Source organism: Netta rufina (assembly GCF_964035555.1).
Source record: "Netta rufina genome assembly, chromosome: 1".
In the NCBI taxonomy this organism is placed as follows: domain Eukaryota; kingdom Metazoa; phylum Chordata; class Aves; order Anseriformes; family Anatidae; genus Netta; species Netta rufina.
The window spans coordinates 88208493-88234884 of NC_140123.1; the positions used below are offsets into that span (position 1 = coordinate 88208493).

Here is a 26392-nt window from a genome sequence, read left to right on the forward strand (position 1 = left end):
GTATTTTGATATATCACTGTTCTCACAATGCCAAACAAAATTATATTAATAATATTTACAGTTCTCCAAAGAGGCAAGAACGTATGTTGAGACCTTCACATCTTTTTACTTTATCGGATCGATCACTATCACTTTGTAATATGGGAATGTAAGACAATATATACCCAGACAATAAGCTATCCTTGATACTGGGATATGGGTAATTATAAAGTTTAAATAAGCAATTACAAAGATTAAATAATGAGTAAGTATACTATGTGTAAGGTTGTGACAGCAGTCCAACTTTTAGATTGCCTTCTGTTTTAAACATATTAAAAAATAAATAAAAAAAATAAAGATCTGGACAATGATTTCAGAGAGAAGACCACAGTGCTAAATGTGCAGGGGTGGAGCTATGACTGGATGAAAATTATCCTTATAGGAAGGATGTAATAATGCATCTTGATTTCAATTTAACAGATGTTCACTTTTTCACAGTTCTTTGGCAGGAAAGCTATTGCAACATGGTATTCCTGTAAAGTAAAGTGGCTGTTGGACCAGACTCTGATGCTGACTCCAATGGCATAGATGAGCAAAAAGGCAAGTCTACCTGTCTCTCAACCTGAAAGTCAATGACTTACAATCACAGGAACTTCTGTACTCATCTTTTACCATGTTACAGTGCATTATACTCTTGAGAAAGTTGAGCATGGGTGAAATCCCTTACCCTCATTTACAGCTGTATCTCATGTCACATGCTGTAATACTAAAATAACACTTTTCTGAAAAAGTAGGATGACTTTGTACCTAAAAACAAATGTAAGTGTAATTTCAAAGGTACAATAATTAGTGAAAGGATAATGTTGCAATTAATAACTTGTAGTATGACTGTTAATACATGCCTATCTATGAACAGAAATAATATACATGAAGCTTAACAAGTATTCTTTTCTTATACATTGTACCATTCTCTTTCAAAGAGAGGTATGATACAAAAAGGTGGTGTATCTCTGAAGGAATTGATTTTCACTATGTCATCAGCTGATTAACTATAAGTGGAAGCTTTCTTTTACACAGCTTTATTTCTTCCTTAGAACAAGGCCTCTTTCTTAAATCCATTTTGCTGCAGATATTGGCCTTCTGGTGGGAATGCATCTTACAAATAGGGACAACCTGAAGATAAACAATGCCTTGCAATGCTTACACAGACATATTTTTGCTACCTTTACACTTTGTGCAGGCTATACTCTTTTAAAGGAGAGATGGTATGTGTGCAAGCCTCACATCCAAGACACACATAAAAGAAAAGTTCAGAGGTGCCTGTAACTCCACAGACATACTGTTATATGAATGTCCTATATTTGCAACATGGTAGAAATATGGTCTGAGAGAAAGATTTTTCTAATTCCCATCTGTTGTCATAGCAGAGTTACAGTAAGTAAAGTACTTACTGTATGTGCAATGTTATTAAAAAAAGTGTGATATCCAAGCTATTTATTCTTACCATCAGTGACTTGAACTTCTTCTTGGATGTTGGCTGGCTTATGTCTATTGATCAATGCAGAATTTCTTGTGGCAGGCATAGCAGTTGCACCAGGAACTGCACCAGTTAGCAGCACTTCTACTCTTTTTTCTACTCTCTGCCTGGCTTGACAACATACAACAGCTACAGAAAAGAAAGAATCCATTATTTGTAAAGCATCAGAATCTTGTTTTTAACAAAATAATTAGAAGTGACATATGCTTGGAGAATGATGGAATTCCAGAAATGAGTGAGACAACTAAAAGACAGTTTTCTCAAAGTTTTGTTGTTCATTTTTTAGGTGAAATAGTAGGAAATATTTCTAAACAAACAAAAATCTGTTCCTATAGTTAGTTCATAACAACACTTGCAAATTTTGCTCTTTTATTTTGTAATAATAAAATATATCTTCATTTTAGTTCATTTGCAAATATGCTTTATGATATAGTTTGATATATAGCAATAAGAAAGGAAGAATGAAAGGAAAAAAAAAGAGAGAGAGAGAGAGAAAGAATTTAAAAGTTAAATGAAACAGTACTAACTTACTACTTGGTTTCTTACCAAGTAAGAATATTGTTCAAATTTCAGCTTTTAAAGAACTATGACAAAATAAAAAGCATCCTTCTCTTTGAAGCATGACAGACATTTTTTCAATTCAGTTAATGCTTTTAATTTGCTTATTACAAAACCTGTCCTTTTTCATTAGAAGATAGTTGGACTTTAGCTTATATACTAGATTTTATAAGGCTTACTTTTGTGGTCATTGTTTATGGTTCTTTTAGTTCTTATTGGCACAGAAAGAGGAGAAAATTAGATTAAAAAGCTGAAGGAAAAAAATAAAATGTTTTCCCGCAAAAAAGAATTTTCCAGAGGTATTGAAATCAACATGAAAAAGAGGAGATGATTACATATTTTTCAGTTTCAAGGTCTAAATATCATTTTCCTCAGAATTATGGCTCTGAAAACTGCATAATTATTTTTATATTATTAAAATTTAGATATTTTTTTTCTGCCTACAAGGCAGTAAGTAATGACTCATGGTCACACATTTTTAAGTAAGGATGAAATGTTCAGAACTAGTAATTTGATCCCTTATCTAAAACAATCAGCAGAATTATATCCAAAGATTATTTAAAAATTATTTCTGAACTTCATATCAAGATTTTATGATAAATAATTCAGACACAACTCTTGGTAAGTAATTATATTCCGTATTTAAAAAAAAAAAAAAAAAAAAAAAAAGCAAAAAATGCCTTGATCCTGAATCCTATTTAGTTAGCTATAACTTGTAATTCTGGAGCTTGTTTCATTATTGTTACTATCAAAAATAATTTGGTATAAAATTGTCCCTCATCTACACCATACGTTGTAGTTTTACCAAGCTTTTAGCTTTAAAAAGCTGTTCACAATTTCTATGTTTCACTATTCTGGGGTTATATCTCACCTTTAAAAATATGTTTAACAAATCTATAAACATGTACTATACAAAAAATAAGCAACAATAAAAGTCCTATGAATGTGTCAGTTATTTTTTAATGCAAGTTTACTTCTCAGGAGCAAGTGGAAAACTTACTGCTATTTACACCAACCTGTTTTGGTTACAGTGAAATTCAAGGCTGAGCAACACAATGGACATCTAACCATTAAACTGTCTGGAAGGGTATTTGGGGTATTTAAGTCGAAATCTATACTTGTGTCAGTCTTTCATTTGATTTATTTATGGTTCTCTAATTTAGCATTAACTGGGACACTAAAGTGCACAAGCCATGAGGTTTCCAACTGTTCCCAGCTCCTTTTATCCATAATGAGAAAGAAACAGAAGGTCTAGATTTACTTTGTAGGCTGGGAAGGGGATTTTATTTTTAATATGTGATTTTATCTTTTTTAAAAATGTGATAGAGTATTAGAGCAAATTTTCATGACCAAGCAGGTGAGAACACAAATAACTATTTTATTTCCTTGAACTTACTGTTCAAGTTTTTCAGTAATTACCTACCTGGCACTAATTTCTGCTGTGGTGCTTCGGGTATTCCATGAACTGGATAGGTCCAGAGTATTCCCTGAATACCCCCATCCTCTGACACAATAACACTATTTGGAGAATAAGTGAACAGTATCATGGAAAACAGGTAGAATGTTATTATGGTACTAACATTATGATAGTATTGAGATTTTTTTTCTCTAAAACAATATAGAGTTAAGAGTTACCGGAAACGTGAAACTCCATTTAATTGTATGCTTTAATGCTAAACATATCTAAAAAAAATATATGAAATAAGATCCAAGCAAATCATAAAAGTCATAACTGACATCCACTTATTTTAGTGTCTCTGAATACCATTATGTCAGGATACAAGATCATTTGGCTTGATTTGCTCTCTCTTATGTCATGCCTACACTGAAGCAAAGTTTATGTATTTTATGCATTACAAAAACATACCCACAGAAGAGCAATTATTAACCCCCAAATTAGAAGTATCTAACAACTTTCATTTGCTCAATATCCGTAACTGTACTGGCAGATAGTACTTTGCATTTTGTAAAGTACATACTTTGCAGGGTACATTAAAAGCTCATGTTGGATATCTAGTGCCCTCAAAAATCAGACGCTTGCTTCCCCTTGGGAGCCACACACAGATATCTGAAGGGAAAAATGATTATAAGATTGAGTATCTGCAACTGCATATTTTTCCTATTAGAATAAATTACCTCTTTAAGTCTTTACTTAATTCAGCAGAATCCTCATAAGGCCAGTTTTCACCATTTTGCCTCATTACATGAATTACCACCGCAGCCTCATACATTTTCATTGTATCTGGCATGAATAACACTGGGATGTCCAGTTTTTCTTTTGGAGCTAACTGAATTCCTGTAAGACAGAACAGATTGTTATCGTACCTTGGAAATTTTGAAAATCACTTAAAATATTTTATTCACATATTTACTTTTTTTTTTTTTATACACCATTTAACATTTTAGCATAGTGTATTGTTCTCCCTGTGACAACAAATCACATTTTATCCTGCTCTTGCTACAGTCAAATGTTATCTTACACTACCATCTGAGGTCAGTCCTCCTGTAATAAGGTGTTTCTTGATTCCTTGATTCCATGTCCTAAAGAGAGGAGTTGACAAAAATTGTTGGAATTAAAAAAATAAAAATAAAAATATAATATTGTTTGGCAAAGCAACATGAAACCGAAAGTCCTTTTACACTTCTGCTTGCTGATAAAGCTTTGAAAAGAGACTCAAAGAGACTCTGAAGGCTCAAAACAAAACAAGATAAAGTGATCTTCCCATATTGAATATTCAGAGACCATGTGTAATCCCATTGCATTGGTGGGTTGAAACATATGAGAATAATATTGCATAAAAAAAGATGAATCCAAAAACGATTGTTTATGTTTGTGACATAACTGAAATACATTTTAAAGAACTTATACTACCATTATAGAAGCCATGCCTTTTCTGTACTATTTCTCATGTGATTGACTTTGCTTAAAAAAAAAAAAAAAAAAAAACTCTATCCTGTCTGCAGTGAAGGTGACCTGACACATTCCATAATTAAGGGCCTTTTTCCAACAGGTTGCCTGTGTGCCATGTGTCAGAATATCTACCTCAGGCTAAGTTCCAGCAATTACGTTATAGAAAAAAAAAAAAAAAAAAAAAAAGGAAAATTAGAACAAATGAGTCATACAGTCTATCTGTTTTCAAGCTTTTAAAATAATTCTTGAAATTTGGTAGAACTGATGTCTCTGGGTTAGGGTTTCAGCTTTAATTCTACCTGCAGAAAAACCTCCTGGATATAACTAACTGCTTTTACATTATGCTCTACATTTTTGTGGTAATTTTTCATGCCTACTACAATGCATATCCGCTCATATAGATACATGTGCATCATTCCCTGAGAATGACGGAGTCTGCTAAAGTTAGAATGCATGGAAGAAGCAGTGCACTCCCTGTGATTGCTTCTTGTGATAACAAAAGACTGCTAGGTGCTCAAAAAATGTCACCAGGGAAACTTTTATCTTGTGCTCCAAATGTTCACCTTCCTATAGACTAAGTGGCTGGAGGGATGAAGACCTCAGTGCTGAGAGCTGTAGCAAAGTGAGCAATAAGAACATTGTAATGCAGTCTTGGGAAGGACAAAATATTAAAAAAGAGTTGGATGCATTGAAGTTTGGTAGACTTTTAGGGAGACAGACTAAAATGATGACAGATAGGAATGGCCAGAAACAAAAAGAAATCAAGTAAAACACTGTCCAGGATAATTACCTTTATGATGAATTATCTTGTACTGTGTTATCTAGGTACTTTCTACAGCATATAAACCAACTGGAGTCAATATGGTTCTGTAGCTGTAATGTTTTTAGCTAGAAACTCTTATAAATTAAAATGAACTAACTAAATTAAGACTGGAAAATCAATCTAATTATGAAGGTTGGGATTATTTAAAGACAAACCATTCCACCTGCAGGATTTCTGCCTCTTTCATTAACAATGCCTCAAAACCTCACATACTGACCAGTGCTTCACATTTCTATGCATTCTACTAATAGTAAAAAATTCTTACCTAAACATTTGGATTTCTGTATTGTAAAGGCTCATCATGTAGTAATGGAAATTAAGTAACTGCACTGTAATAATAATTGCATAATTTCTGTGCATTTTTGTAATTCCATCATGGTATGAGCAATTTGTTTTTGAAAAAAAGTACTTGAAAAGTCTCTTATCTTGAAACAGCTCGAAAATATTCTCATTAAATATCATGTTAAATTGCTAATTGCTAAAATGAAAAAAAAAAAATTCATTTAATAAAGACTTATGATATTTTCTTAGATCTTAATGTCCTCAGTTGATGTATTACAAATCAAGTGTGTATATATATATATACACACACACACAAGATTTAAAAGATGAAGAATATACACATACTGTTAACAATAGTGTGGTCTAAGAGTTTTACCTTTAAAAAATTACCAACATACCTGTCAATCCAATATCTTAAATAACTAAACTGATCATACACATTGTTGCCATACTTCCAAAACCTTCTGACCCATTCCTTTGAAACAGATGTCAGCTATAGCTCTGATAGTTCTCCTTCCATGAGAAACAAGACAGCTTTCTACTGTGATTTGTCAAACTTTGGGCCTACGCTGCTGTAGCTAAGGCAGAGGCCTGTAATATCTATAAATCTCCACTATATTAAAATTCTATAAAATTCTATTCTACTCCATTCTACATTAGAAGCTTATTCATCAGGATATAATTAGCTTGCCTTGAATCCAAATATATACATACCAAAGTAGTATTACCAACAATAGTATGTACGCACTTTGTGACACCATTATGGCAAATCCAAACACAATGTGGAAGCATTGTAAATAAGTTTGTGAGCAATGTGACCAAAAAAGGAACAAAGATATGTACCTTCATGCAGGAGGCATTTGGGTAACGGAAGTTTAAAGATGAAGCACAAGATAAGCAAAAGGGACTGCAACAGGCAGGACATTTTGCTGAATACATAGGAGGCATGACCAGCAGAGCCAAAACCCAAACACCATGGGGAGCTCTTGAGACTGCCCCTCTGAGGGGGAGGAGTCAAGAAGTGCACAGCAGCCATAATGACCAGAGAAAGATGGAGAAGAAAGACAATCATCCAAATTCAGTTCTTCTTTTCATCAAAGTTTTTCTCTGTCAAGCCTGATCACTTTAACCTCCATGATGAACATCAAGGACCAAAGTCATCAGTGCTAATTATACAGCATGAGCTTCACAACATTGTACACTTATTTAGGATATGATTACTAAAGAATAGCACTTTCATACATGTAATAATTGCTAACAGTGTGTAAGAATTGCTCATTAGCTTGAAAATTGTTGTTAGTAAACAATTTCAGTAAGTTTTTTTTTAAAAGTGACCTATTTAGTCAGTCTCCTAAACATTCCCACCACAGATATCTCTAATCCCTAATGGTATCTTTACACATCATACAGTTGTGTATATACATAGAGAGATAGTTATATGTAGTAATACACACACATCTGTTCCATTGCAGCACTGAGCAACTGTGGTTTGTATCATTTCGTCCTTAGTTATTTTTTCTCTTTTCTCCTTCTAGTCATCACGGATGGGTGACCTTCAAGTTGTTAAAAGGCTGTAAGGTACAGAGAAAGAAACCTCTCCATTGCCTCCAAAGTGCAAGAACAGCTTTAACTTGCCACAAAAACACTTTGTGTTCTGTAAAAACACTTACCCGTCATTTTGCTATGTATGTAGGAAAACACCATCCCAGCTTTTTAAGGAACACTGCACCAGCAATAGTACACACAGAAAGACAATAAAATATATGTGCATAATTTAGTAGAAATCAACTTGACAAACCAAGTTCATACTATTTGTTTGTGGACCTCATGTATTCTGCTAGGGTTATCATGGAAGTATTTCCTCTCTATGCACTCTACCATGTTGTATATAAATTACTAATAACGAAATTGCTGCTATATCAACATTTTATTAATTGAATATCCAGGAGCTGTTCAAGATAATTTTTGGTCTATAGTGTTTTGCCAGAATAACGTACTCAGGATGATTTGCAACTTAAAATACCGTCATTAATACCATTTGCAACTGTTTTAACACATGACAAATAGAACAGACTGTAAACTAATATTTTGTTACATTATATATGCATTGCACATACTGTTTAAACAGCAGCTTAATTATGCCTGTTACAGGACATACGGCTTTTTTAACAGTAAATTTTAATACAGAGTCCATATGATATCATTCTGGGTCATTCTCGCAGAAAATTGGTTATTAAACATCACAAAAAGACAAATTTTACTATAACTGTTGAAACAGAATGTGTTCACATTTTTAATAAACATTCTTCCTATTAGAAGCTGTTCATAATGACAGTAATTTTTATATCACTGGACTTGCCTGCAGCTGTCAACTAACCAACTGATCATTAACTGCTAGTAAAGATTTATTTCCTTATGATTTTGCATAGTTAAAAAGACAGATGAAATAGGCCTAATTGGAAAAAAAAAAAAAAAAACACATATTGCTTCATGCTTCTCTTTTCTTATTCCCATTTAGAGAATGTAAACCAGCAACTCCTGACACAACAGACAATAATATTTATGTGGGCAATTTTAGCATAAATCAGCATGACCAAGTTGTTCCACAAACTCTCTGTAAGAAATTCACAGCAAGGCACTTTTTCTGAATATATCACACAGACAGACAGAATCACACAGAATTTCTAGGTTGGAAGAAACCTCAAGATCATCGAGTCCAACCTCTGACCTAACAGTAACAGTCCCCACTAAACCATATCCCTAAGCTCTACATCTAAATGTCTTTTAAAGACTTCCAGGGATAATATAAATAAAGCTGCATCATATTTGGTATAAAGCTTTAGGCCAGATTTTGATAACACCCTGCTTCCATGTCACTGTACAAAAACCAGAAGGAAACAGTGGTAGTTATCAGCAAATGCACAGCTGACCCTTTATGGGCTGAACCCACCTCATTCAAACCAAAGGATCACAATTGGAGTCAACTGCCTTACGGAGAAGCACATGGAGATCTGTCTCCTCCCTTATTTCTTTATGAGGTAGCCTATATTTTAAGCCCTGCCTCTAGCCTCTCCAAAGGAAGGTAGAGAACAGTGATTCTGTTCTCAGTGATTCTGTTCTCAGTGATTCTGAACCTTTGGAGTCCACATTCTTTGAAACTTGAGACTAGAACTCAGAACTGAATTACATAATTAAATCAAAATGAGTGCATTTCAAATTCTCTGCTTTACTTCTCTGGGGGCACTGCACTCTTCGTTGAGTTCTGTAATTTCCATGTCAGCCCTGGAAAGAATATCACTCTGAAAGCTAAAGTTGAAGTAATGCAGTGGATCTCTATAGCTGCGAGGAAGCTATATTTGGAAGGATCATAGATGGGTAAAAATTCATTTGTTGCCTCTACAGTAGCTTAGGAAAAAGTTTAAGAGCAAGCACTGATAAACCTTGCCACACTGGTAAAACTGTGATGACAATGAGCAAAATATCCTACAGTATCTTTGAAAAGAATCATAATCTTCTCATTTAACTCATCTTAGTTCAAGCCATGTACCTTTCATATTAGTAAGGAACTCTGATCATAAAATTTCTAGATGTTGAAAGGTCTGCTTCCTTGATGCATTACTATTAAGTCTATAGCATCTCAGAGTAATTCCCACTGATTGTACCCAGAACAGCAGCCCTCAGTTCAGTTTCCTCCAACTGAAAAAGAGGCAAGAGATGAGGAAGATCTCTCTATGTCTTGCTGGAGTCTGATGGGAAACCATTTAAGAGTAGTAGGGTGGTCCTTTGTCTTTTTTTTTTTTTTTTTTTAATCTTAATAGTTTCTCCATAAGAATCATCATAGAATAACCAGTTAAAACCACAGATGGCCCTGCTAAAATTAAAACTGGTCATAAAAATGTTAGTTCAGTATAATCGGGTCTGTTTTCTAACACTATCCTCAGGATATGGAAAGGGTGGCCTCCACAATATTCGCAGACAATAGCTGCTGCTGGGGAAAGATTTTTAATTCTTTCTAAAGGAATTCATCCAGAAAAGTAGGATTGATTTCAGGCAGTAGAGAGTCAGATATTGCCAACACTCCAGTAAGCATCAGAAATACATTAAAAAATCATGTGTATGTATTCTTCATTTATTCTCACCTGCTAGAAGAAATAAAAGCTTGGCTCACATCTGAAGACTAAGGTCTTCTTTTTTTTTTTTTCTTTTAAACAACTCTGCCAAAAGTGATTCAGTGGTCTATTCCAAGAGTTAAATAAAGTACATACAGCAATTCTGCCTCAACTGTTACTAAGGATGGGTTCATTTTTGTTTGCTTTTTTTTTTTTTTTTTTTTCGGTCCTTCCTATGAGGCTGCTTGAAGTTTTGATTCCCTTTCAGTAAAACATGATCATAGCCCTTTGTTATGGGTTCTAATTAGCAAAATGTGGGAATGCAGCAATCTGTGTTCATTTTCATACATCAGTATTATAATTAGTCAGTCTCAATGAGTAAATAAGAATACAATTTTCTGGATCAACAGCCATCAGTCAACAAACTCCATCTATGGAGATACTCAAAACCTGACTAGATATCATCCTGAAATACCTGCTTTGGCTGACCCTGCTGTAGCAAGGGAGGGGTTGGATGAGATAATCTCAAGAGGTCCTTTACCACCTAAGCAATGTGATACCGTAATTCTGTGTTCATGGTAGATCACTATACTCAGGTTTGGTTTTGCTTTTCAGAATACATATAATACATTCTTGTATGCTAAGCCATATATAGACATTTTCTCAATGAATCACTTGGTATGTATTTATAGAAATATATATATATACATGTATATTTCATTTTTCTTCCCTCACTACAGTTTATTTAGGTAGTTGAGATGAAAGAGAGATTCCTTTCATAGATGGTCCATGGTGAATTTATTTTTGGGTGGACTTTCTGCTTCATTAATTATGGATTCTTCCACCAAAGGTTAGAGTTGTCTTTTGACCAACATCTGAAAGCTTCAGAGAATCACTGAATGGTTGGAGTTGGAAGGATCTCTGGCAGATGTGGTCCAACTCACCTGCTGAGACAGGTCCACTGAGAGAAGGTTGCACAGGACCCTGCCCAGGCAGCTTTTGAAGATCTCCAAGGAAGGAGATTCCACAGCCTCTCTGTGCCAGTTCTGTCACATTTATAGTAAGGAAGTGTTTCCTGATGTTCAGGAGGCATCTTGTGTTCCAGTTTGTGCCCACTGCCTCTTACCCTGTCACTGTGCACCACTGAAAAGGGCCTGGTTCTGCCTGGTTTGAACCCTCCCTTCAGTTATTTATAAACATTGATAAGATCCCCCTGAGTTACTGAGTTCCTTAGTTGAAAAAATTAAGCCATGAATATGCAACTCAGATGCTAACAAGCAATTTCACAAATGACTGGTTAAAACTTGAAAAGTTGCTTTAAGAAATAAATGGCACAAGTGAAAGACTGGATGTTTGAGTCTTTAACTGAAAGGCTTCACATCATCACTATCATAAGCACACAATAAAATGTATTAGATACAGTATGTTTATAACCTTTCTGCCATTTTATGAATCTTGTGTTAATACAATTTTGTACACTTCTGGCAGAATCTTTCTGGCTTCTCTCATTAAGAGATTTAATTTAGAATGATTTTTTTCTGGTACTAAATAATAGATACAAGTTAAACATTTGCTATTTAGATTAAAATAAATGGATTGAGAACAGGGCTTAGAAATTAAATATGTTGTTTCATTTAATGCAATTTATTTTGCATTTAACCAAAGCCTCTCTAGAAAGCCAAGTGTAAAGTCTTCTTTCATTTATAAAATTATATTTCTCTAACTAATAGTCTATAGTGCAATTGTGGCTAAGAAAAAAAAAAAAAAGCCACCATTATTTTGCCAGAAATACCTATTAAATTAATTTATCATAGATGTGCGGTAGCAGTTAATCTTACAAGGGTTAAGCATGTCAAGGGAAAAAAAATGGTTCTAAGCACAGCAATTCACTTCATCAGTGTAACCAAAACAAGAAAAATATTAAACTTAAAATATTTAACTGAGATAACTGAAAAATACATATAAAAAAGGTCATGAAAACCATGAAGACCACACAATCCTATTGAGAAAAAGTGGATGATAATTTTTAAAATCCCCAGTATAAGACTACTGATTAATATTAATATACTGCTTAGTATATTTCAGAAGAAAGTCTCGCTCACTTCCATACATATCAGATTGGATTATCCACTTAGGTATAAGAATGGCTTTGCAGTAATACAGAAATTGAATAACATAATAAACTGTGGATCAGCACAAGATTTACCACTTATCTCCTAAACTCTGGTTGCTTTAACTTTGACTTTGGTTAGGTGTTACAGAGCTGTCAAATCTTAAAAAGAAAAAAAAAAAAAAAAGTAATTGCCTCATGTAATTGCCTCAAATTGTATCGTGTAAATTCATTTACACGACACAGTCAATACTATTTTCCATTTCTGCTGTTATCTTATGCATTTGTCTTGGCAGCCTGGGATATCTTTGCAGTTTCCTTTCAGAGGTGTTGGACTCTGAAAGTGTCCACCTGAGACACTCTGAGAGTGGTGGACTTTGTGTATCCTTTACTAAAATTAAGTGAGTAAGCATATTAGGAAAGACACATTTGAATGGCAGGTGCCAAGAACAGCAAGAAAGCAAGGCTGAACAGCAGTTCAGAACAATACAAAGGTCAAAGGTGAGAATGGGAAGATGATTGCAAGGAGAGGGAAAAGTGAGCAATAAGACTGGAAAAAGAAAGAAACAAAACAACTAAGGGACCAGAAATAGGGTGACAGGCATAGACAGTAATTTGCAAGATGATTCTATGGTAGAGAACAGTGGAGACTACCAGACTGCTTTATATAGAAGTATAGAAGACACTTGGCATAGGGAATGCCAAATAGATAAGAGTAAGGAGAGAAGAATAAAAAATAATGATAAAATTTTGTGGGATCATTGAGGCACCCAAAATCTAAAGGTCTGCAGCACAGTATTGTCCTAGATCCAAAGTTGCACAAAGCAAAAGGCATACTTTGTAGCCAAAGGAAAAGAAAATGCAAGTCTTTTTCCATATCAGTACTGCAAAAGATGTATAAATATGTCTTTTTTTCTGAATTATACAAATTGTGACACCTCAAAAAAAGCTAAGTATAAACTCAGTTTATATAAGGTCATTCAGCCCTACCTGAACTAATTAACTAATTAAGTAATCTTATTTCTTTACACATTTAAATATTTCTGACATTCTCTAAAGAATTGATAAATAACGGAATACAAGATCAAAACCACAGTGAACCACAGAAAGATTCAAAACCACAGTGTGGATAGAGAGGGACTGCTAGGGTGAGTAGAGTAGAGAGAGATAGTCATATATTTTAGAAACAGGATCTGTTATGTTCCACCCTACTATGTTAATTGGAAAACTATGTCCCACTCAACCCTTCTCCTCCTTTACTAAATGAATTCACTCTGTTCTGCATATGACAAAATACAGTCTACAAGCATTTAGTATCCTACCTAAAATCTTAACAAAAACCAAACCAAACCAAACAACCAAACAAACTAACAAAATAAATAAAATTAAAAGTAAATAAAGCAAATAAAGTAAATAAAATACCACAAAGTAAATAAATAACCACACAAGTATTTTTAAAATGCAAGAAACTTCAAGAAAAGGCAATGTCATATGCTTTTTAAACAGGTGTGGTTTTTTTTTAGTACCCAGACACAAAAAATCACCAAACTTTATCCCTTCTTTCTTAAAGAATATTCACGTTACCCTAAGATAAAGTACTAGGTAAGTAAATTAAGAGTATGACAGCTTCCGCTTTCTTTAATCTTCTTCTAGACCTAAAAACACACAAGAATGTCTTGAGTTCATGGCTGAAAGAAAATTGTAATTGCTTGTTAGGTGTAATTTTTGACTTGTCAAATATCAGATTATTTTTGACAGATATATTTTTACTTTCATTTTAAACTTGGATATATGCATCTCTTAGTCCTATCTCTGAAAGTAGTCAAGTTCTGAAGCTATGGCAGATTTTAATCAAAATTTGCAAAGAGATATAAAATTGGCAATGATGCTGGTGATGTTACATCCTTCTAGTTTTTATATTCAACCAAAAATTGTACTGTTTTTTACAAGTTGCCAGAAGATGTATCACACTTCATATAGTAGATGGTAACTGGAAACAGATAAGTCTCCAATTGACTCGTGTGTGAATGGGATACAGTGATTATACAGCGCTTTTGCCTTTTCAAAAGTTGTTTGCTTGACATAGTTTATAACCTTTGAAACAGCCAGTTTAGATATTACTCTCTCCTGTGAGTCACATATATATATTTATTGAGTTATAAATTTTCAAAGTCTCAATACTTATACTCTTTATCATTCAAGGTTCACAGGTTTTTGTAATACGGCAGAGCTGAGCACTATGATTTTTTTTTTTTGGTTTCTTAGTACTCAAGAAAATAGTCAAAGTTGTTAAGAAGAATCCCTCATGAAAAGTAACTTTTGCCCACTAATTTGAATTATGCCATCACATAATAGTTCTATGAATCATATAACCTATGACATGGTACAGAATTTATAATTTGCATGGAGGGAGCATGTACTTCTTAGCTAAATACTTTCCATACTAGTAATATTTATTTATTTATTTATTTATTTATTTATTTATTTTCTGGAGGGAAGGCTTCTGTAGCCCAGTAAATATGATCTCTTGCCATTACTATTAAAAGGTTTTTTAGTGACCTTACACAATAGGGTCTCAGGATTTAATTGAGATTTGTCTTGGTATAAGCTCGTTTTAGTTATGATAACAATTATTTAGCAGTCAGGTTTGTATTAGGATATTTTAAGTTTATAGAGGTAAAAAGTAAACATCAAAGCCCTGAATTGGAGGACTGTGGCTGCAAGAACAATAAACTCCCAGCCAATTCCAAGCTTGTGGGGAATTTGCTGCTCCAGCTGGATGCATATAAGTCTATGGGGTCTGATGGGATTCATCTCAGAATACTCAAAGAGCTGGTTGATATCATTGCAAAACCTCTCTCAACTATTTTTCAACAGTCTTGGGAAGCTGGAGAGGTCCCAGTTGACTGGAAGCTGGCAAATGTTCCAGTGTTCAAGAAGGGGAAGAAAGAGGACCCTCGTAGTTACAAGCCTGTCAAGTCTTACTTCAGTGACTGGTAAAATTATGGAGAAGATTATTCTGGGAGTTACAGAAAACATGAAAGACAGTGCAGTCATTGGTCACAGTCAACATGGGTTCACAAAGGGATAGTCCTGCTTAACTAACTTAATTTCCTTTTATGACATATTACCCAACTAGTTGACTAAGCAAAGCCAGTTGATGTGATCTTTTTGGATTTAAATAAAGCTTTTGATACTGTATCCTTTTAAACAAAATGTTCAGCATAGAGCTAGACAAGTACATAATATAATGGGTGAACAATTGGCTGATGGGTCAGGCTCAAATGGTTGTAGTAAAGAGGATTACATCAGGCTGGCAGACAGTCAGCAGTGGGGATCCCCAGGGCTCCATTTTAGGGACAGTTCTCTTTAATGTTTTTATAAATGACCTGAAAGCAGGACTTGAATGTATGCTAAGTTTGAAGATGACGATAAATTAGGAGGAGATGTTGACTCCCTCAAGGGAAGATAGGCGTGGCAGAAAGATCTTGACAAATTAGAGGGCTGGGCAATCACCAACTATGAAATTTAACAAGAGCAAGTGCCAAATTCTGCACCTGGGATGGGGCTACCCTATCTGTACAGACTAGGGGATGAGAAGGTGGAGAGCAGCACCACAGAAAGGGATATGAAGGTTCTGGTTGATGGAAAATTGAATATGAGTCAGCAGTGTATCCTGGCAGCCAAAAAGGCCAAACATATCCTGGAGTACATGAAGTATAGCACTGTGAGCTAGCTGAGGGAAGTGATCATCCCACTCTGTGCTGGTGCAGCCATGCCTCAAGTCCTGTGTGCAGTTTAGGGCACCAAAATTTAAGAAAGATATAAAAGTATTAGGGAGCATTCAGAGGAGGGCTACAAAATTGTTGTAGGGTCTAGAGGCACCAAGCCTGCCAGAGTTCAAGAAACATTTGGGCAACACTCATAGGCATATGGTTTAGTTTTAGGTACTACTGTGTGGAGCCTGGAGTTGAACTTGATGATCCTTGGGGTGCCTTCTATCTTGGGATATTCTATGATTCTATGACAATTCCATATTACACACCTTTTCACATGTAATCCTCAGACAGAACAGTAGTTTCTGGAACTGTGGATACAGCTTTTACATGAACTACTCTAAAAGCTGTCCTTTCAATTGAAACTTTTCTGCTATTCAATAGCATTGTAGATTGAATTTCTTTGTTCATATAAGGGAAATATTCACAGCTTAGCCAGAATATTGCTGCAGTGCAACTGATGCATTTTGGCTATGAGTTGATACTTTCAGAGAATATCCACCAGTCTTCATTCCTCTATCTCTCTCGTGTTACTTCTCTCTACAGGAAAAGCTTTATTTCTGAATTTTGAGTATTTTCTCTCAGCAAAATAAACATTTTATCTTCACTCTACTGTATTTTATATGTTACACATCATAAAATTATAAGCTGCCAAACAATTCTGTCTAGTTATTCAGTTTTAGATATAGATTATGTTTAAATTGTAAGACTTCATCAAATTCTCAAAACATATCTGCTGAATTCTTGTGTTTAATAGGGTGTTTATTATGGTGTATCGGGTTTAATGATTCTATGATCTGATTTCCTAAGGGATAGCTGAGATGTGGCATGAGTTTCCAACCATAAAGACAATTAGCCATTCTTTACTGGGAGCTGTGCATTGCCTCCTGTTTTGTGGGCAAGATTAAAATTAACTTCATATCCCTCACTTAGAGCAAATTAAAGTAAGTATTCCAAAAATGTATGAGTTGCTGGCCCTTTAAATTCAGAGAGTAAGATGTTTTTGGCCCTCCAGGAAAAGAACAAAATGATTAGAAGCAGATGTTTAGGAAATTATATGGACTTGAAAATTTGTTAAGGTAAGAGATGAAACAAAACAAAAGAAGTCTCCCAAAAGAGAAAAAATCCACTGAAATTGGGAATTGCTATTAAGAAGTTTCAGAAGGGATCAAGAACATAAATTACTTGACAGCATCAAGATGATTCTGAATAGTACTGACCCAGGGGAAGGGCTCTGGATGACTAAGTGGTAAATGGGAGCCACAGTCCTTCTGAACAGATGTGACTGTTGAAGATCCTGTACATCTGTGTGAATCCAGAAATGGAATATGTAATCCACAGTGCAGGAGGCAGGATGACTGTCATCAACATTTTCATATGAAATACAAACCGATTGTCTACAATTTTGCTTTTACTCACTTTTGCACAAACTACTTTTTTTTTTCTTTAATAGTAGGCAAGCTATTTTTCTTTTGATTCAGGAAGGACAAAAACAGGTTGTTATTGCTGGTTCTTTAAAAAAAAATAAAATACAGTAGTGGGTAAAATTACATGAAAACAATACTCTTTCAGGAAGAAATACTCTTGAGTATTGTCTCAAAAACAATACTCTCTCTCCTTCTTTCATAGGAAGGAGATATTTTAGGACAGTTACTGCAACTTTCACTAATAATCACTCCTGGTAAAATAATCGGGAATGAGAATTTTCATGGAAGTGTTTAGGATTATCCATTTTAAATCAGTCAAAATGAGAGGCAGCTAACCTTCAAATCTAGGGCATGTTCCTATTCTATATGGTTGGGAACAGTCTTTAAAGCAGTTCTGGGCATAACTGACTTGCAATCAAGTTTAACAAATGCAGGGACAACAGCTTTTCCTAGTAGCTGTTTGTCATAGGTGTCAGCTGTAGAAAAGGTGCAGGAAGAAATCTTTGCGTATAAAGGTAACATCGAACAGATCTTCATAAACTGTCATTTGGCATCAACTTAACGGAAGAATGAAAACGTTTATTTTCTGATATATAGCAGGAGTTAGAGAAGTTAGAAAAGAGCTTAAAAAATAAATCACTCTGTAGTTGATTTTGCCTACAGTGTACAGCTTTTTCTGAGGGAATATATTAGATTACAGTTAATTTTATTATTTTATCTCTTCCTTTTGTATAATAGCTAATGATCACGAAATCTGAAAGAAGAGGGTGATTATTTAGAGGCAGATTGCAACAGTTATATGTAAAGAAAATAAAGCTTGAACAATTAATATCTATGTATACTGTTAAGGTACTTAATTTCTTGCCCCTGTTTTCATTCTGAAGTAAGAAAAGAATAAACAAATGAATATAGTGGAAGTTCTGAAAATGTTAAGTTAAAAGTATTTTTTGTCATTTTTGACTGAACCAACAAAAGCATGCTAAAAGCATGTTTACATATCCAGAACTCTCCAGCTTTTTTCATTTTTCACTGCTAAATAGTTCAGTCTTTGTGATCATCCAACTTGACCTAAATACACGGGATTTCTTAGAACTTACTTTGAAACATCAAGGTTCAGTCTAAACAACTTTTCTTGAATAGAATATAATTAGAAAAAACAAGGCCACTTGATTTAAAAGTTACCAATAATGGTGAATCCTCCACATTTCATTGAAAATTATTCTGAATGATTAAGATTTAGCACTGATTAAGCTCCATGTTAAAAACGTGTAATATTTTGTATTAGGCTATTGAATAACATTGACCTTTTTTCTTGCTTTTTCCTTTTAAGAGTGAATAAACTTCATTAACATCATTCTCTTTTTTAGTAAAGTAGAACAAATGAGTCACAACCAATTTTTTCTTTGATCAGCTACATAACATGAGATCATTGAATCTCTCATTCTCATCTTGAATTATTTAAGCCTGCTTATATTGCAAAGATGAACAGCATCTGTAGAAGGCAACATATGATAACACTACCAAGTGGAGGGACTCAATTTATAAGTAAATAGGCTCCAGAAAGTTTGAAAAAGCTATATTTCTCTAATCAATAACAGGCAGAAACAGCACAAAGAAAGAAAAAAGGCATTTTCACTTCATTCTTAGTAGGGAGGAGAACTGGGTAAATCTATGGATTCAGGTCACAAAAATAACATGAGATTTCATTCTTGATTTGGAAAATAGGAAAAAGAAAAAAAGAAAAAAAAAAAAAGAAAAGAAAAAAGGACTAATAGGGTACAGATGGTGATTTTGTACTTGAAGAGATGTAAAGCAATCTGAAAAGATAAAGATCATCCAAAAATTCCTCAACAGCTACTGGCATTATGTTATTACAATGTGTATTGTGGTCTTGTGCTATTGTGTGAATAAAACTGAATTGCTTGTTTGTGCATGTTTAAAAGTGAATATATTACTCATACAGGTCTGTATAACAGGTTTTTTTCGGCAATCAGTTTCTTATTTTTCTATTTAATAGAAAAGACAAATTTTTATACAATGGCTAGAAAGAAAGAATTGTAACAGCCTCTAACAGGACTGCAAACAACTCAGCTGATGGTTTCTGCCATCAGTATGTAGCAGAAGTAATACAAACAGTAGCAATGCTCAGGGATTATTTTATGTGATCAGTATTCATTGTGAAAAAGGCAGTGTGCCCTGTAATTAGTAGATATCAATTTTTATGGTCTATTAACCTTTGTTTTATCTTAAAATTGCTGATGAAGGAGGAAGAGATTTAATCTATAAGGAATTTTCAGTGTTTGTGAGGCAATCAGATAAAGAAAGGTTAGACAATTAAACATAAAAAGTTATTGCGAGACTATAGTTTTTACTTCAATTTACAAAACAAAGATATTTAGCAAACGATTCTACTAACACAAGCATGTAAATGATGCAGCCAGAAAACATGATTTGAATTTGGTATGTTCATCTATTACAAAATCTCTCATATATTTACTGGACTACGCTTAACACCTTAAAAAGGAAGCTAATAGTTCCAATTTACAGATTAAAGAAACTGAAGAATATGAGGAAGTTTCACGGACTTGTTGACAGTTGCATGGAATAGTTTGCATTCTGAGCCTCCTTTTTGACCTTGCTATGAAAATAATTTTCCAAATGATTTCCTCTAGATTTTACTTTGAAACAGTCACAGCTTTAGTATGGTAAATTTGTAGTATATATATGCCTCTGTTTCTCTGGATTAATCTAAAAATAATGTTAAATACCTTCCCTCGAGAAAGTGGAGATTTATGAAAATACAATTATCAAGTACTGCAACAAGATGTGAAGGTGGGAAGTACTTAAGTATTAGTGAACTTTCATTCCCTACTTAAAATTTTAAAGGTTATAGCTATTTTTGCAAGCAAACACAGATTTGTACCTAAAATAGTGTATTAACAGTAACATCAGATATGTCAGACCCTTGTACAAACATCATTAAAGGGTAAATTTAATGTCTTGGCAAGAAACTAGTGTCTGATAGATTCCCAGAAAGTTAACCACACTTTTATCTTTACTGTCACAAGCTCTTAAATGCGTTGTCATCTCAAAGGATACTCCTACTGTGCAAAGAAATAACTTTAATTTCCCCCCACTCAGCAGAAGAAGGTATTATATCAAGTGCCTATGAATGTAAAAAAGCATCTTATATATCTTCTTAACATAAACACTAATGCCCAGTGAAGATTGTTTTGTTGCATGCTTCAATGTTTGTGAGATACTACACCTTGTAATAGTAAAGGTTATGATTCAAGCGCTTTTCATCTAATTGTAACATAGATCTTTGTTCCACATTTTCCTAAGAATATACAAATTACGTCCTCTACTGAATGTCAAAATCCTCTCTGCTTATTTATGTACTATGATTTATGAGCTGGATAGGCATTACATTAGAACAGGCACAAAGACTGAATTACAGTTAAAGCAAGTTTGCCTCTTTGACAAATGGCAAAAACAGTGCTCAGTACTCAGACTCATCCTTTCCCCCTCAAATTTTGGTATCAGTAATGTAAATCTTCAAAGAAATGAATATTACTTAAACCTAAGTATTCGTGTCAGATTCAAGATAATCATTACAAATGTTGGCATGTGAAGGTATTGACCTGATCTTCATGTAAACAGGGAAGGTTTCGGTACAAATATTGTGAAAGCTTAAAATAAGATCATATATGCGTCTATGCATCATAAAAGGTAGAAGAGAAAGAAATTTAATTTTACTGAGACATCCACAGAGAGGAGAGAAGTACCAGTGATAAGCATTCTTTTCATAAATACACTCAGACAGGTACAATCCCAGCAGCTTTATCAAACCAAAATAGGCTTTGTCTAATCATCCAGGCATTGTGACAGATGTAAATCAGGGAATCTAATTTTCCCTTGTAACTGAAAGATATCCGTTTTTAATGAGAATGTGAATAATTTATTATTTCCCCAGTAATATATATATATATATATATACATATATATATATATATAAATTAATACTTTGTTAATCTTAGTAATAATGTGACAAAATATCTAGGGAAGAGAATTAATGCAGCAGAGTAGTAACGATATCATGTTCATTTTAATTAAATTATTCCTTCCCTACAGTGAACAATTTTAGACACCATTTGTCAAGAACTGGAGCTATAGTATTATTGACCCAGGTTAGGTTTAATAGCATCTTGTGGACAAGGAGAAATATATAATTTTTAGATGAACATGTAGATATTGGCACAATTAAGGTATTTATCAAAGTAATTAAACACACAAATTATCCCACCTCGAGTCATACCACAGCAATTAAAATAGATGCCTAACATGCACATTTACATTTCATGTAATTTTACTGCTACTGAAGCAGATGTTTAAACTTAAGTTCCTATTTAGGAAGTGTATGAAATTTAAATTGAAATGAAACATACCCCAAAAATTAATTAAAATTAAGCCTACCTGAAATTAAACATGCCTGAAATTAAACATACCCAAATATGCTACTGAATCAAGAACTTCCTCCACCAGTCAAAACTGCACAAACTAAATGCATCTTTCCCTATCATGAATACCTTGTTAGACTTTTGAATGCAACTGTTAACAACTATTATTTCAATTAATCACATACCAGACCACAGAATCAAACATTTCATTTGTGTGTGTCTGAACTTAAACTGATATTCTTCATATACACAAATATATCTTTCCAACTTTAAAAATCTGCCTTCAGGATGTTACATTTTTGAAAACGTGTATACTTAAGCTAATATTACCATGGTGGATGTCAGTCTTAAACTGTATTTCTTTCATATTGCAGCCAAAATCTTAAAGTATATCTGTGAATGAAACTAATATAAATGCTTTTGCCCATATGAAGACATTTAAGACTTTTCACTTGAAAAGCAGTGGCACATAACGCACAACTGAGAAAACATATATCACCTTGTTCCAATGTGCAACTGGCCATCCTGACTACAAAATTCAGCTAGGCAGTAAACCTTTGGAAAACTCCAGTTTACTTTGTCATCCCAAAGCTATGGACAACAACTTGACATCTTTACAAACTCTTGGATTTTTTTTCAGGATATTTTTTTAGTGGAAAACCTAATGTGTTTTCTGCTGAGATCCAAACAGCATTTTAACCTGCATCTATAATTCTTAATGATTGTTGATAATGACAAAAACTGAATGGGGAGCAGAGAAAGAGGAGAGATCCATTTTCCTCTGATATGCTCAGTGTCTACGATGGTAAATCCAGGAAGAGTGCAAGTTGCAGGAAGCTTTCATGATTGTCCTTTGTGGAACACCTTTGTGCTTCATCATTGTCCTTTGTGGAAAACCCACAACATAACTCAATGAAAAAAAAAAAAAAAAAAAAGAATACCATGCAAACTAAGTGGGACTAATGCCTAAAGGGATATGGAACTTATTAGGGGATACAGGGGGAAAGAGAAGAATCTGGGGGTTGCACAAAAATTATTATGGGATGTTTAGGGAAGTGAATACAGGAGAGAAAATAGAAAGGTCAAAGTGAAAGAGGGAAGAACAAGCAAAGGAAAGTAAAGGTGAAAGAGAATAAAAAATGCCAGCTGTGTAAGCAGGTGTTGGTCAGTAAGGTTGTCTGGCTAAACCTCAGCCTTGATCATTGTCTATACTCTTATTAAATCCTATTTACATCTTCTATAAGTACACCCCCTGTCCTGAACCTCTCTGTGTTTCAACCAGTAGCAAGGCTAAAACTGGACTTGCCAGCAAGTAGGATGATGCCAGAGTGCCAGCTATTGTAGAAAGTCTAAGGACCAGTTATTGGAGAGAGTGGTATTTTGTGTAGGCAGTTGGATGTCAGCTGCTACCTAGTATCAAGTGACACTAGCCAACAAGATCACTAGCGTCTGGTGACCCATGGTAAGGACCACTGATTGGATAAAGGGTCTACAGACTGAGTATGCATACAGGACAGACTTAAATCTGTCTGAAATCATGCATGTACTTGTGAGCTAAATGAACGTTAACTGTATGTTCTGCTGGTGAATGTCAAGCAGGACCAGACAGGAAGTAGGAACAGACCAAGATCCAGAAAGGATCTATGTCAGTGACCAGATAAGAAGCCTACAATCCAGGCATGAGTCTTGGAGAAACATTTACATAAGTGTTGAATGTTTTTATGCTGGTGAAGGAACTGTTCTCTGTGTTATCTGTGTGGTTGGCTTGTGCTTGTGTATATGTGCCTGCTGGTCTGTCTGTGGGGATAACTGCTGCTCAGCCAGTCTGCTGTGTGGAAGAAGACCCTGGCTCAAATTCAGCTCCATCAGTGGGGAAAGGAGAACTAAATCTTCATGGTCCCAAAGTCCATTGATTTCTAACCTCTAACAGTTTGAGGTTCACATGTTTTTCAGCACCCTAAATCCTTCAATACATCACAGACCCTCTTAAATGCTAAGCCTCTTTATCTAGCAAGATTTTTTCTGCTACTGGTAACAATTTTGGATCAAGCTGATATACATGTATATACTGCTAAACTACAGCCCAACCAACACTGACTCCACCAAGAAGTAGAAAAACAGACTAGAAAATAGTCTGCATGTCCACCACACTCTGACAGCTTTCCTAAACAATTCAAACAAGTAGTCCTGAGGACTTAGTGATTAAATAAAAAAACAAACCAAACAAAACATAACCACACCAAACTAAACCAAATTTCCTTTCTATTCCTTGCTGACTACAATTCAGAATGAGATGGCATGCAGTCGACATTGCAACACATGAACATTTTCAGAAAGCAACAGAGATAGATATCTACCAAGGGTTGTCAAATAGAACAGTGGGTGGAGAAGGAAGACAAAGAATTTATAGAGTTCTGGAAAATATGCAGAAGCAAAGTTGAGTGCTTGGCAGGATAATTATTGTATTATTTCTTTGTTTCTATAATTTTGACTTGTGGAATTAGTTTTTATACAAGTACAAGACAAAAAGAAACATTCCTGTTTAACATACCTGGGTCTGCGCTACATCACACCAAATTCCAAAAGAGACACTAGGCACACCTCTGGTATTTGCAGTCCCTCAATATGATAGTTAGGTAGAGTACCAAGGGTTTGTAAAAAAAAAAATCATATAGTTGTTTTCTAAATACCTGTACCCAGTGTCTCCTCACACTGGCACTAGAGCCTGGACTTCTATGAACAAGTGATACTATTTAGGATGAAAAAAAAAAAAAAAAAGGTCAGAGTAGGGATCAGAACATCATACTGAAATAGATACATAAAACCTTAACAATTGGGAAACAAAACTTTTAAAATGAAGCTGAAGTACACAATGCTCCTGCAGGGCAGTTAAATCAAATTCCTATTAAGGGAAATCTTGAGGCTTAACGGCTCACTGCCTTTAAAGCTTGAGCCACTATATTGAGAAAAATTGTGTTTCCACTGTGGGTAAAAACTGTGATTTAGTTACTGAATGCTACTATAGTAACTATTTATGGAATTTGACTTTCACTTAGCTTTTGTCTTATATTTGAGACTCATTCTTCATTTCAGTCTAAAAAGCTATTTCTTCTTTGACAAAACAAAACAAAGAAAAAAATCAATGAAAACATTTACAAAAAAAAAAAGGCTTTAGAAAAACTCAAGTGTCAAAAAAAAAAAGTGCATTAATTCAACACTGTAGCTATCAAGAACTCTTAAGGTATAAAAATTCAAGGTTGAAAGTTCAATTTCAAGACTGCCTTGTAGCATTTATGTTTTAAAGTAAAATCTGTGCCCCACATAGTTACTCAAAAAATAACTCTCTAGAACAGAATATAGTAATAAATAATTATAATAAAAAAGACATTAAAGTTCAAACCAACCAGCTCTTCTCCTCAGCCCCACAAACCACCTTGTGGAAAACATCAAATTTTATCATCATCCTCCATCTTCAAAAGTCTTACACTAAAGATTCAGCTTCTTTCCTGCATATGTCTTTTCATTTAAAAATACAATATTTTGAGTTAATGTTTTCAAGAACTTTGTAATTATTTTCAGGGAATAAAAAAAAAAAAAATGTAATATCAATGCTGGGAGAGTTTTGTTTCTTTCTTTCTTTTTAAGTCTACTGTTCACTTTCAGCAAAATTAGATATAGATCTCTAACACTCCTTCAATGTTTTGTGAAACTCAGCTTGATAGACAAGGAAAGTCAACTGAAAAACAGCAAAGAAGTACAACTCAAAAGTTGTACTTCTCAGTGAGGAAGCTACTAGCTAGTTTAGAGATGGGAAGAAGCAGTCTTTAGCTTATATATAGGGTGGAGTGTGAATGTAGAAGGATCTTGCACTGATGAATTCACAGGAGACAGACATGTTGTGGAGGACAGAAAAATGGGTATAAGACATAAGTCAGTAGAAAATCAAGCTTCTTTAGGTCTGGTAGTCAAGGAACAACTAGTTTGATATTGCTGATAATGTTCACTGTACATGTGCAGCTGGCAACAAAAAATTAGTGAAGATAATTTTTATTGTCAGTTTAGGGCTAAACATAAATTTACGGATTGTTTACAGGATGAAACAAACCTGTGTCTCTGGAATTTTCACTGGATTTAGTATCTAAACAGGTCAAGATTAGAAGCAAGCATGAAGAAAAGCGGAGGGCAGGAAGCAAGTAATCTTACTGAAGGACACATTATGGCACACATCTTGTCCATCCTCAGTTGTTATCAAATATATTAGCAGCAATATGCTATTCTAAGACAGAATCATCTAAGACAGAAATCATCTTTTCATTCTCTAGTTCTATTGAAATTCAGGGAGATAATTTCTTATCAAGTTCTAAAACACAGCAGATATTTTTAAATAGAGAAATAGGCTAAGATAATGTTAAATAACAGC

The 26392-nt window shown here is 34.3% G+C and overlaps 1 protein-coding gene across 1 annotated transcript in view; it reads right to left on the reverse strand.

Annotated features, from left to right (window-relative positions):
* Positions 1-26392, reverse strand: part of CFAP47 (cilia and flagella associated protein 47) — a gene marked incomplete at both ends in the record, with an annotated part of 298007 nt that overhangs the window by 37684 nt on the left and 233931 nt on the right. The window contains 3 exon segments of the mRNA XM_084289693.1: positions 1484-1645; positions 3498-3592; positions 4211-4370. Coding sequence (XP_084145819.1) covers positions 1484-1645; positions 3498-3592; positions 4211-4370 — 417 coding nt within the window.